Source organism: Paroedura picta, chromosome 16, assembly GCF_049243985.1.
Source record: "Paroedura picta isolate Pp20150507F chromosome 16, Ppicta_v3.0, whole genome shotgun sequence".
In the NCBI taxonomy this organism is placed as follows: domain Eukaryota; kingdom Metazoa; phylum Chordata; class Lepidosauria; order Squamata; family Gekkonidae; genus Paroedura; species Paroedura picta.
This window is the reverse complement of record NC_135384.1, coordinates 9451271-9463858: the sequence shown is the minus strand read 5'-3', so window position 1 is coordinate 9463858 and position 12588 is coordinate 9451271. Positions and strand designations below refer to the sequence as shown.

Genomic DNA, 12588 nt, shown 5'->3' with positions numbered 1-12588 from the left:
CAAAACAGCTTACAACTGCCTTCCCTTTCCTCTCCCCACAACAGATACCCTGTGAGGGAGGGGAGGCTGAGAGAGCCCTGATAATACTGAAGAAGAAGAAGAGCTGGTTCTTATATGCCACTTTTCTCTACCTGAAGGAGTCTCCAAGTGGCTTACAGTCGCCTTCCCTTTCCTCTCCCCACAGCAGACACCCTGTGAGGTGGTTGAGGCCGAGAGAGCCCTGATATTCCTGCTTGGTTAGAACAGCTTTATCAGTGCTGTGGCAAGCCCAAGGTCACCCAGCATGTGGGGGAGCGCGGGATCAAACCCGGCTCACCAGATTAGAAGTCCACGCTCCTAACCACTACACCAAGCTGGCTCTCCAGGAAAAACCTCTCCAGGAAAAACCACTTGGGAACTGAGTCAGGAAACCCCTCCTCTTCCAGGTATGGCTTGGACTTGGTGAAGCAGAGTCCCAGCCTCCATTGGCCTCAGCAGTTCCTGTATGTTTGATTTCCAGTGCTAACCAGAGACCTGCCTTTGTCAACATATCACAAGAGGGGACAAAGTGCAGACTCTCTTGAGATTGCCGACTTCTTCTCTGCCATTGTACATATCCTGCAGGAGATTATAGGGCCTTTGGTAGACGCGGCATCTCCCCTGGCTGACAGTCCCTCTAGGTGCCAATCGTGCAAACATTATGGAATCTATCAAGTAACCTGAAGGGAAAGTCCTGGCAAAGTGCCCGGTCCTATCACACAAGTTTCTTCATCCCTGTGTGTGCCTCTTGTACTCCCTCTCACATGGAGATAAACCCAACCTTTTTCATAGGTCCTGTGCAAACCGGAAAAGTATTCCGGAAGACAGGGGACAAGAAGACCGAAGCACGGAACTCCGATCTGCCTGAGAAGAGAGCAAAATCAGTAAGTGGGCATAACTTTTTTTTATAGAGAGCCAGTTTGGTGTAGTGGTTAGGAGTGCGGACTTCTAATCTGGCATGCCAGGTTCGATTCTACATTCCCCCACATGCAACCAGCTGGGTGACCTTGGGCTCGCCATGGCACTGATAAAGCTGTTTAGACCAAGCAGTAATATCAGGGCTTTCTCAGCGTCACCCACCCCACAGGGTGCCTGTTGTGGGGAAAGGAATGGGAAGGCGACTGTAAGCTGCTTTGAGCCTCCTTCGGGTAGGGAAAAGTGGCATATAAGAACCAACTCTCCTTCTCCTTCTCCTTCTCCTTCTCCTTCTCCTTCTCCTTCTCCTTCTCCTTCTCCTTCTCCTTCTCCTTCTCCTTCTCCTTCTCCTTCTCCTTCTCCTTCTCCTTCTCCTTCATAGCAATATCGAATTTGGCAGTGGTGTGAGACAGTGGAGGAACAGCACTGTTTCCTTAGAAGATTGGAGGGTGGAATATTCTCCTCATTCATGTTTTTTCTTTTGTAGGCCTTCTAGGAGATGGATCTCAAATCTGAAGAGGAGATTTTCAGCTCTATGAAGCGCTCAGTACCTGTGGAGGTTGAGGGGATCCCTTTCCACAGTGTGACAAAAGATAATTGGGGTCTCTTGCGGGCCTTCGCAGCCCGGCCGGACGATCTTCTCATCAGCACTTACCCCAAAGCAGGTAGCAGAGCTAGAAGTAGGGTGGACACCTCTAGGTGGGGAAAGGAGAGGTGGAGGGTGAAACCTGAGGAAAGTGGGGCTGGGGGAGGGAAGGGACCTCAGTGAAGTGCAATGCCATAGAGCAGGGGGGGCCAAATTGTGTCTCTCCAGATGTCCATGGACTGCAATTCCCATAAGCCCCTGGGGCTCATGGGAATTGTAGTCCATGGGCATCTGAAGGGACACAGTTTGGCCTCCCAGGCACCCTCCAAAGCACCCATTTTCCCCAGGGGAACTGATCTTGGTTGCCTGGAGATTAATTGTGGCAACAATAGCCAGATGTGAAACCAGAGTTCCTGGCAAAGCAAAAGGTGATGAACTATGGAGAACGGAAGCCAATTGAGGAATTGCCACTTCATCTATCTTCTCTCCACCAGGGACCACCTGGATCCAGGAAATCGTGGACATGCTCCAACAGGGAGGGGACCCCCAGAAATGCGCTCGGGCCCCAACGCACAAGCGCATGCCCTTCATAGATCTGTTCTTCCCCAAACCCATGACTTCAGGTGAGTAGGGGGTGCTGTTTCCGGGAACAGGTGGCCCATCGTGGAGGAAAGGTTCTCGGCTTCAAGCTGTGTCTTGCCTCCTGGTGTCTCAGGCATAGATGACGCAGAGGCGATGCCTTCTCCACGAACACTCAAAACTCACCTCCCCATTCAGCTCCTGCCTCCTTCCTTCTGGGAACACAACTGCAAGGTCAGGACATCTGGGGTGAGGGAGGCTGAAGGTGGGATTAATCTCTGCGACCCCTTCCGATTTCCTCCGCTCAACAGCAGTCCTAATAAAATCTTGAGAGTGCCTATGTAGCCCTCTTACGGCCCAGGTCTCAGTCTTGGCATTGTGCCCCAGTAATAGGGTTAGCAGGTTCTTCCTGGCCACCGGCAGGGGATGGGAAGAGTTGCCAACTCCCAGTTGAGAAAGCCCTAGAGATTTGTGGGTGGAGCCTGGGGAGGACAGGGCACTTGGTAGAGTCCAACGTCATAGAGTCCACTGGCAGGGGCTCATGGGAATTGTAGTCCATGGACATTGGGAGGGCCGCAGTTTGACTACCCTGCTCTAAAGCCTCAATTTTCTTCAGGGGAATAAATCGCTGTTGTTTGAGGGTGAGTTGTAATGCTGGGGGATTCCCAGTTCCCACCTTGAAACTGGCTTCCCTATTTAGAAAATGTGAAAATGTGAAATAATCTTTTTGGGAGTGCATCTGCAGGTGTTAGGAGGACTTCCAGCTTCTCTCTTCTCTCTGCTGTGTTCCCACAGATCATTTACGTGGCCAGGAATGCCAAGGACAATGCGGTGTCCTATTTTCACTTCCACCGCATGAACCTGGTGATGCCAGAGCCCGGAAACTGGGACCAGTTTCTAGAAGATTACCTTGCTGGGAAAGGTGAGTGGAACAGCTGGAGAGCAAGAAGGGCTTGACTTGACGGGGAGGACCAGCCATTCCCGTCCCCACCCCCACCCCAAATAGATGGTTATATGTTTTTGTCACAGGAACGAGTTGACGTTGGTTAGCAGAACATGCACGGTAAAGGGAAAGGGTATTAATTGGCATAGCTGTCCCCTGTTGTCCTTCCAACCCTACAAAATGTTAGATACCAATTGGCAATTAATGAGGTGGGCAGGTGAGACGTCTACAACTCACTTGCTCTCCACCTTGTATTTTTACAGTCATGTGCGGGTCTTGGTTTGACCATGTCCGTGGTTGGTGGGAAGCCAAGGAGAAGCATCCAATTCTGTACCTCTTTTATGAAGATATAAAGGAGGTGAGAAACTCCTTCTCCTTCTCTCTGCGTCTCCCTCATACATACAACCCTTTAAGGTAGTTTTCTTCTTTTTAACCTATGAAGGAGTTCGGCAGCTAGAACTACTCTCAGGAATTACTTTGCTATGTTGAGTTCTCACAGGAGGACCTCCACTGAGCAAGGAAAATAAGACACAACAGGAGCCTAAATTCCCCTCAGCAGTCTGATGTCTTCATAGGACCCAGCTCGGGAAATCCAGAAAGTAGCCCAGTTCCTAGGCATAGAGCTCACAGAACCGGTTCTGAAACGGATCGTCCACCACACGACCTTTGAAACCATGAAAAACAACCCTATGGCTAATTACAGCACTCTGCCTTCTTCAATTCTGGACCAAACCGTGTCCCCTTTTATGAGAAAAGGTGAGTGTCACAAACTCTCTTTTGGCCTCAGTTCTGAGAAGGGAGGAAAGTTCTCTGTGGGGTTTGTGAGATTTTACTGCCGAAATGTCAAGAGGCATAATGTTTTGGCAGCAGTCCTGGAGGAACACAAGTAAGCAGTTGGCTTTAGAAGCGTAAACAATGATTTTGAACTCAGGATGCTGTTCAAGGAGGTGGGGTTGGGTGTAGGGATGCCAGGTGGGACCTGGGAATCCCCTGGATTATAGCTCATCTCCAGCCAACAGAGACCAGTTCTCCTGGAGAAAATGGCTGCTTAGGAGGGTGGACTGTAGCATTATCCTCCACTGAGGTCCCTCCCTGCCCCAAACCCCATGCACTCCCATCCCCACCCCCACCCCCAAAATCTCCACATATTTCCCAGCCCAGAGTAGGTTTTTCCTTCACTTGCAGGTACCGTCGGCAACTGGAAGGAATACTTCACAGTGGCTCAGAGTGAGCGGCTCGATGAAATTTGCGCCCGCAAGCTGGAGGGTAGTGGGCTGTCTTTCCGCACGCAGCTGTGAGCCCACCTTTGCATCACTCTGCGAAATTTACACCAAAACATGCCAAAATGTGCCTGGATTTTCCACATTGCCCGGGCTAAATCCACCACAAGCTATGGCCGATCAAGCTAAATTTGAATGTACAGGGTTTGGAAAAAAATAATAAAATGAGATTTCTCATTAGACTGGGTTTTTCTTTTCGTTTGCCCATGGATTTCAACGACTGCCAAAAATCCAGACCTGATAGCGACTGTCCCTGTGAAATCAGATGCAATTGTTGCATTAGTATCCCCTGGGGAATTCGTTGGATCAAGACAGCAGGATGTAAACATTTTAAAAACTCCCAAGGGGACAGAGCCCCAATCAAGAGTTTCCAAGATTTAAAAATAAATACATAAAATGAACACCTGTCTTGGAAACCAGCCTCCAGCTTTTCCATGATCTTCAGCTGTAAGGATGGGACAGGAAATGGCATGAGATCAGAGTCATGCAACAGGGAAAAGGGGAGCATATGAGTTATAATACCCAGACCCTGGGTGGCAGACCAAAGGAGGCGGAGACTACTGGGATGCCAAACTTATTGACAATGCTGTCCTTTTAATATCATATATTATTTCTTTCCCCTTTCTGTATTTGGCGCTGTTCTAACAAATTGAATTGGACGGAGAATGATCTTGAAAACAGATTCTTACCAGACGTGCTTGATGAAATTATACATAAGTATTATGCATAAGCCATATTATTATTATTATTATTATTATTATTATTATTATTATTATTATTATTATTATTATTATTATTATTATTATTATTATTATTATTATTATTATATCTATATTTATTCCCCACCTCTCCCAGAGCCCGCTCAGGGCCAGTTACAGATGTCCGATAAAAACCCATTAAAAACCCCATTAAAAGGACACAAAACCCAAGACACAAAATCACAATAAAAGAGAACATGGCAGAATATTGCCCCACCCAACCCTACTTCTAGAGGGGGGGAGGATGACTCAGGTTGTTGCTCGACACCAGAGGGGCCCCCCCTCGATCTTCCTCACTGACCCCAGCATCAACCATAGAGTCAATATTTTTTTTCTATGTGCCCCCTCCCCACCCCATAAACACGTCTGAAGGTTTTTATAAATGGCTATAAAGCAATGTGGGGAAAAAAGAGTGCATGAAGATATTAACTAGCGTGGTGGACAAGACTGCACCCTGTGGAACTCCATACGGGAGCTGGCAGCGTTGAGATTGTTTATCCCCCATAGCAACCCTCTGTCTGCAACCCTTGAGAGAGGACAACAGCCACTGAAGGCCTGCCCCCCCCCCCCAAATTCCAGCACCAGTGAGGCAGTGAGCAAGAAATTTGTGATCTACCAGACCGAATGCTGCCATGAGGTCTAGCAACACAAGCAGCGCCAACCTGCCTCGGTCCAACTGGCATCGGAGGTCATCCACTAGGACAACCAGAACCATCTCCACCCTGTGGCCAGGCTGGGAGCCAGACTGGTATGAATTGATGACTGAAGCTTCATCTAGGCATGCCAAGAGTTGCTTTGTGGCAGCTCTTTCAACCACCTTTTCCAGAAACGCATTTTAGCTGGCTGGGTCCTGTGGATCCAAAGATGGTTTCTTGAACAATGGCCAGATCACTGTTTCTCTCATTCCCCCCTGGGAACACCCCTATAGGCGGGAAGCAATTTACAGTCTGTGTTAGGGAGGCTCCAATCATCTCTCGCCCTGAGCAACCCAGAAGGACAGGGCTCAAGTGGGCAAGTAGTCAGCCTCTTTGAAGTCCCTTTGGCCAGCGAGGGTCATCTGAAGCCATCAAACATATCCCCCGAAGGCGTCCGAGGGGCCTCCAGTTCTTTTACTGTATCAAAGGTGGGTGGCAGGTCATAGCGGAGCAACCAGACTTTATCTGCAAAGCAGCTGGCGAACGCCTCACAGCTGATCTCGAATTGACTACTATTTGGACACCCATCTTCTAGGGCAATAAGGGGCCGAATTACCCAAAACAATTGTGCTGGACGAGAGCTCGCAGACACAACTGAAGTTTATTTATTTATTTTATTTATTGATTACATTTGTAGACCGCCCTCCCCTGAAGCCCAGGGCGGTTCCTATGAAACGTAAAGGAACTCTACATCAAGCTAAGTTTTTTTTACATCGAATAGAAACACCGGCAAGGGGAATGACAATAAGACCAACAAAAAAATAGCGGTTCAACAGGACAACAACCCAACAGGTCCCTGGTCATTTAGCCACTTTCACCGCCATCTTGTAAGTGTCCAATAGGATGTTCTCGATGCCAGAGCACAAAAAGACTTAAGTACAGAAGTCTGACTTTCATAGAATCACAGAATCATAGAGTTGGAAGGGGCCATACAGGCCATCTAGTCCAACCCCCTGCTCAACGCAGGATCAGCCCTAAGCATCCTAAAGCATCCAAGAAAAGTGTGTATCCAACCTTTGCTTGAAGACAGCCAGTGAGGGGGAGCTCACCACCTCCTTAGGCAGCCGATTCCACTGCTGAACTACTCTGACTTTACTGAGGGGGGAGTAAAATTTGTAAATGGGCATGCCTATTTTAAAGTGGTGCCCTCTGGTAGGGATGGCACCATACAGTGGCGGAGCAGCACTGTCTCCTTAGAAGAGGGGCGGGTGGAATATTCTCCTTCTGCCAAAATGCTCCCCCCCCTCCTGCTATTTCAAAAGGACACAGGTTTTTCCCTCTGTGCTGTGGAGAGAAGGGAGGGTGGATAATCCCTTGCTCACCTCCCTTTCAAATATTAATTGGTCTGGTCAGGAAGCATGTACCTGGAGCATGCGTGTGTTGGGGGAGTTTCTTCTTCCCAGAATGCCAAGGAGAGGGGCTTCCTGGAGGAGGGGACAGAAAGGTTTTTCTACAGCTGACCAGAGAAGGAAGGCTTCTTTCGTCTGCTGACCATCAAGGAAGGAGCCTGCTATTGGGAGAAGAGGTGAGCTACCATCTTGGTCATGTGGACAATGCAATCACATTTCGGGAACTCCCTAAGAAAGGTGCCTGCCCGGTATTTAACACCAGACAGGCTATATTTTAGCAGAAGGACAGAAGGTTTCCTCCAGTTTCTTTGCCTCTTTCTCTTGACTCTGCGTTGTGCTAAAGATCTACTTCTGAACCTTGTTCTTTTAATAAATCTTTGGAGTTGGTCATGGTTCTCTGATCCGCGGAGTGCTCACCCGCCTCGCAAACGTTAACCCGGTGCAAAGGGAAGATCCGGGATCAGGCAAGGGAGGTTGGCAAGTAGCTTCTCCACAAGAGGGGTGTACCCTCACAGTAATTTGTCCCCATGGTCCTCATCTGCTGGGGGTGTGGGAAGCCACAGAGAAGAGGCCTCTGGTAGGAATGGGGTGGCCAGGAGCCCTGGATTTCCTAGCTCGCGACCCTGAACTTTAACCAGGGTGGTGGCAGTGCTGTTACCCAGAGAGTTGGCAGTGGTACCACCCGCCTGGAGTTGGCAACCAGCCAGAACAGGGGGTGGGCAAGGCAGAACTACACCTGCTAGGTAAAAGCAGACAGGTTCCACCACATTCTTCATTCACATTATCTCTTTTGTAGGCCTTCTAAGAGATGGATCTCAGATCTAAGGAGGAGGTTTTCAACTCTGTCTCAAAGCGTCCGAAACCCGTGTTGGTTGAGGGAATCCCTATGCTTAGGGCAACAGCAGAGAATTGGGATCTCTTGTGGGGCTTTGCGGCCCGTCCGGACGATCTTCTCATCAGCACTTACCCCAAAGCAGGTACCTTCTGGTTCCACAGGTAGGAGGGGAGTGGCTACTTCAAGGTGAGGAAATACCTGGAGAGGTGGAGGGTGAAGCCTGAGGATAGCAGGGCTTGGGGAAAGAAGAGACCTCAGTGAAGTACAATTTCATAGAGCCGGGGTGACCAAACTGTGTGTCTCCAGATCGCCATGGACTACAGTTCCCATGAGCACCTGCCAGCAGGGTCTCATGAGAATTGTCATGCAAGGACACCCTCCAAAGCAGCCATTTCCCCCAGGGGAACTGATCTTGGTTGCCTGGAGATTAATTGTGGCAACAATAGCCAGATGTGAAACCAGAGTTCCTGGCAAAGCAGAAAGTGATAAACTATGGGGAATGGAGGCCAGTGGAGGAATTGCCACTTCATCTATCTTCTCTCCATCAGGGACCACCTGGATCCAGGAAATCGTGGACATGCTCCAACAGGGAGGGGACCCCCAGAAATGCGCTCGGGCCCCAACACACAAGCGTATACCCTACATAGATTTGTTCTTCCCCAAACCCATGACTTCAGGTGAGTAGGGGGTGCTGTTTCAGGGAACAGGTGGCCCATCGTGGAGGAAAGGTTCTCGGCTTCAAGCTGCGTCTTGCCTCCTGGTGTTTCAGGCCTAGAAGATGCAGAGGCGATGCCTTCTCCACGAACGCTCAAAACTCACCTCCCCGTTCAGCTCCTGCCTCCTTCCTTCTGGGAACAGAACTGCAAGGTCAGGACAACAGGGGCGAGGGGTCTGGAAGCAGGGTGGGATTGAACATGATTAATCTCTGGGACCTTGTCAGATTTCCTGGGCTCAAGGGTGGGACAACTGCAGACCTAATAAAAGCTGAGAGTGCCTACGTAGATTTCATATGGCCCAGGTCTCAATCTTGGAGTCATTCATTCATTCATTCATTCATTCATTCATTCATTCATTCATTCATTCATTCATTCATTCATTCATTCTCACATTTACATATTGGCCTCCCCAAATAAAATATAGGTTCAATAACTGCAGCAGTGAACAATGACCACAATAACAGCAGTAACAATAACATCATTAATAACTGAACAGATTAATGTCTTGACTGTAACCCCTCTGGTTTGCATCGGCTGGTTGTTCATTGTTTCTCCCAGAGTTCGTGTCTACACCACAGCTTTCTGTTTAGGGGACTGGGTCATTGTTTGGGTTGCTCTCATCATTGGGTTGACAGGTTCCTCTTGGCCACCAGCAGGAGATGGGTCAGGTAGGGTTTCCTGCTCCGGGTTGGGAAAGCCCTTGAGTTTTGGGGGTGGGGCCTAGGGAGGACACGGAACTTGGTGGAATCCAGTACCATAGAGTCCACCCTCCTAAGCATCCATTTTCTTCAGGGGAACGATCCGCTGTGGTCTGAAGATGAGTTGTAATTCTAAGGGAACCCCAGGTCCCGCCTTCAACTTGGCATCCCTATTTAGTATATGCGGAATAATCTTTCAGGGAGTGCCTCTGCAAACCAGCAGCATGGCCATAATCCTGGCCAGGACTTCCAGATACCTTTGCAGGCCAGCCCAGCAGGGAAAGGTGAGGGGACATGTACTAGGAAGACTTCTGGGTCCCTTCATTTCTCTGCTGTGTTCCCACAGATCATTTATGTGGCCAGGAATGCCAAGGACAATGCGGTGTCCTTTTTTCACTTCCACCACATGAATCAGGGGTTGCCAGAGCCTGGAAACTGGGACCAGTTTCTAGAAGACTTCCTTGCTGAGAAGGGTGAGTGGAAAAGCTGGAAAGAAGGGATTGCTTGGGAGGGCCAGTGATCCCACCCCCATCTAACCTCTTGATAATGTAGATATAACTTTTATGAAAGAAATGAGGTGACATTGGTTAGCAGAACGTGCAGGGTGATGGGAAATAGTAATAATCAGCATAGCTGTCCACTGTCATCTTTCCAACCCTGCAAAAAGGTACAGATACCAACTCACCCACTGTCCACTCTGTGTCTGCAGTTATCCGTGGATCTTGGTTTGACCATGTCCGTGGTTGGTGGGAAGCCAAGGAGAAGCATCCAATTCTGTACCTCTTTTATGAAGATATAAAGGAGGTGAGAAACTCCTTCTCCTTCTCTCTGCGTCTCCCTCATACATACAACTCTTTAAGGTAGTTTTCTTCTTTTTAGCCTATGAAGGAGTTCGGCGACTAGAACTACTCTCAGGAATTACTTTGCTATGTTGAGTTCTCACAGGAGGACTGCCACTGAGCAAGGAAAATAAGACACAGCAGCAGCCTAAATTCCCCTCAGCAGTCTTATGTCTTCATAGGACCCAGCTCGGGAAATCCAGAAAGTAGCCCAGTTCCTTGGCATAGAGCTCACAGAACCGGTTCTGAAACGGATCGTCCACCACACGACCTTTGAAAGCATGAAAAACAACCCCATGGCTAATTACAGCTCTCTGCCTTCTTCTCTTCTGGACCAAACCGTGTCACCTTTTATGAGAAAAGGTGAGTGTCACAAATTCTCTTTTGGCCTCAGTTCTGAGAAGGGAGGAAAGTCCTCTGTGGGAATCATGAGATTTTACTACTGAAATGTCAAGGGGCATAATGTTTTGGCAGGAGTCCTGGAGGAACGCAAGTAAGCGGTTGGCTTTAGAAGCATAAACAATGATTTTGAACTCAGGATGCTGTTCAAGGAGGCGGGGTTGGGTGTAGGGATGTCAGGCCCCAGGTGGTACCTGGGAAATCCCCTGGATTATAGCTCATCTCCAGCCAACAGAGACCAGTTCTCCTGGAGAAAATGGCTGCTTAGGAGGGTGGACTGTAGCGTTATCCTCTACTGAGGTCCCCTCCCATGTAAAGGCAACCTGGGAAGCGATTCTCCCTTATTATCCATCTCTCTTTTCTTTGGAGAGGAGGCGAAGGTGTGAGGAACTGATGCTAGATTATTGTGATTAAGAAAGGTTGAGCTGGGCAGCAGGCTGTGAAATAAAGATAGTCAAAAGCCCATATCCAGGGGTGGCTGGACTGTAGCTCTCCAGATGTCCATGGACTACAATTACCATGGGAATTGTAGTCCATAGACATCTGGAGAGCCACATGCCGGCCACCCCTGCCAAATATATATATGTATCTGTGAGAGTTCCATGAGAAAGATTCCCCTCTTGCTGTTTGTGCTCTCAGACAGATGTTCATTTATATCTCACTTTTCTGCCCAGTGGCTTATTATATCATTCTCCTCCCCTTTGCTTTATCCTCACCACAACCCCATAAGGGAGGTTAGGCTGAAAGGTGACTTGGCCAAAGGTCTCCCAGCAAGCTTTTAGGGCCAAGTGGGAATTTCAACCTGGGTCTTCCAGATCTTAGGAAAGACTCACAAAAGCTCCTACCCTCCTGCAAATGTTAGTCTTTAAGCTGCCACTGGCCTCTTCCTCTTTTCTACTGGGAAGAGATGGAGGAGGATGCATGGCCAAATCCTGATGATGTCTCTGTGGGTGGATGGGAGCGTCCGCACTGCTTGGAAGAACTTCTCCTTGGATGGTCAAGCTTGAAACCCAGGTGCACGTCCAGGCTTTCCTGAAGGAGACAGATTGCCCATTCCCTTTGATTACTGCCCTTTTGGGGGCCAAAAACTAACTTAGGTTGTGTTCATTAGCAACCTTCACCCAGATAGGGTTAAGGAGAATGGGACCCTGTTGGTTCTCCTGGACCAGGAAAGAAGGAAACCAAAGGGCTCAACTTTGTCTGGATTGGTTTTGCAGGAACCGTCGGCAACTGGAAGGAATATTTCACAGTGGCTCAGAGTGAGCGGCTGGATGAAATCTGTGCCCGCAAACTGGAGGGCAGTGGGCTGTTTTTCCGCACACAGCTGTGAGCCCACCTTGGCGTTACTCAGAGAAATTTACACCCAAATTTCCTGGATTGTTCATGTTGCCTTGGCTAAATAAACCACAAGCTATGGCTGATCAAGCTAAATTTTAATGTACAGGGTTTTTTTTTTAAGTGTGATTTCTCATTATAGTGGGATTTTCTTTTCATTTGTCAATGCATTTCGATGCCTGCCAAAACCAAGCCCGGATAGCAACTGTCACTGTGAAATCATACTGAATTGTTGCATTACTATCACCCGGGGAATTTGTTGAATTAAGACTGCAAGCTTTCGCATGTAAATTATGTTCGGGCTAAATGCTGTATTAAACGAATTCCGATTCTGACTGCAGGATGGAAACCTTTTAAATAGATAACTCGCAAGGGGGCAGAGCCCCAATCAATATTTTCAAAGATTTAGAAAATAAACAAAAAATGAACACCAGTGTTGGGAACCAGCCTCCAGCCTTTCCCTAAATATCTTCAGCTGTAAGCATGGGGCAGGAGATGGCATGAGATCAGAGTCATGCAACTGGGAGAAGGGGAGTTACGACGCCCAGATTCTGCGTGGCAGATCAAAGGAGGCGGTGGGCAGGAAACACAAACCGAACATCAGCAGGGGAACAAGCCAAGAATCAGAGTCCGAAAGGAATCC

The 12588-nt window shown here is 48.6% G+C and overlaps 2 protein-coding genes across 3 annotated transcripts; both read left to right on the top strand.

The window, feature by feature from the left end:
* The first annotated feature begins 595 nt into the window (after positions 1 to 595).
* On the top strand, positions 596 to 4501 carry LOC143826762 (sulfotransferase 1C2-like). 2 transcript variants are annotated; one of them, XM_077315749.1, is made up of 8 exons: positions 596 to 902; positions 1421 to 1598; positions 2014 to 2142; positions 2235 to 2332; positions 2894 to 3020; positions 3305 to 3399; positions 3617 to 3797; positions 4227 to 4501. In XM_077315749.1, the coding sequence occupies exons 2-8, from the start codon at positions 1433 to 1435 to the stop codon at positions 4337 to 4339; spliced, it is 909 nt and encodes a 302-aa protein (XP_077171864.1). In that variant the 5' UTR covers positions 596 to 902; positions 1421 to 1432; the 3' UTR covers positions 4340 to 4501. The 2 variants fall into 2 exon arrangements, with proteins under 2 accessions (XP_077171864.1, XP_077171865.1); XM_077315750.1 differs by lacking the exon at positions 596 to 902 and adding an exon at positions 1061 to 1166.
* A 2660-nt stretch (positions 4502 to 7161) lies between these two features.
* On the top strand, positions 7162 to 12280 carry LOC143826761 (sulfotransferase 1C1-like). The gene is made up of 8 exons (XM_077315748.1): positions 7162 to 7299; positions 7920 to 8100; positions 8507 to 8635; positions 8728 to 8825; positions 9719 to 9845; positions 10082 to 10176; positions 10394 to 10574; positions 11828 to 12280. The coding sequence occupies exons 2-8, from the start codon at positions 7932 to 7934 to the stop codon at positions 11938 to 11940; spliced, it is 912 nt and encodes a 303-aa protein (XP_077171863.1). The 5' UTR covers positions 7162 to 7299; positions 7920 to 7931; the 3' UTR covers positions 11941 to 12280.
* The last annotated feature ends 308 nt before the right edge of the window (positions 12281 to 12588 follow it).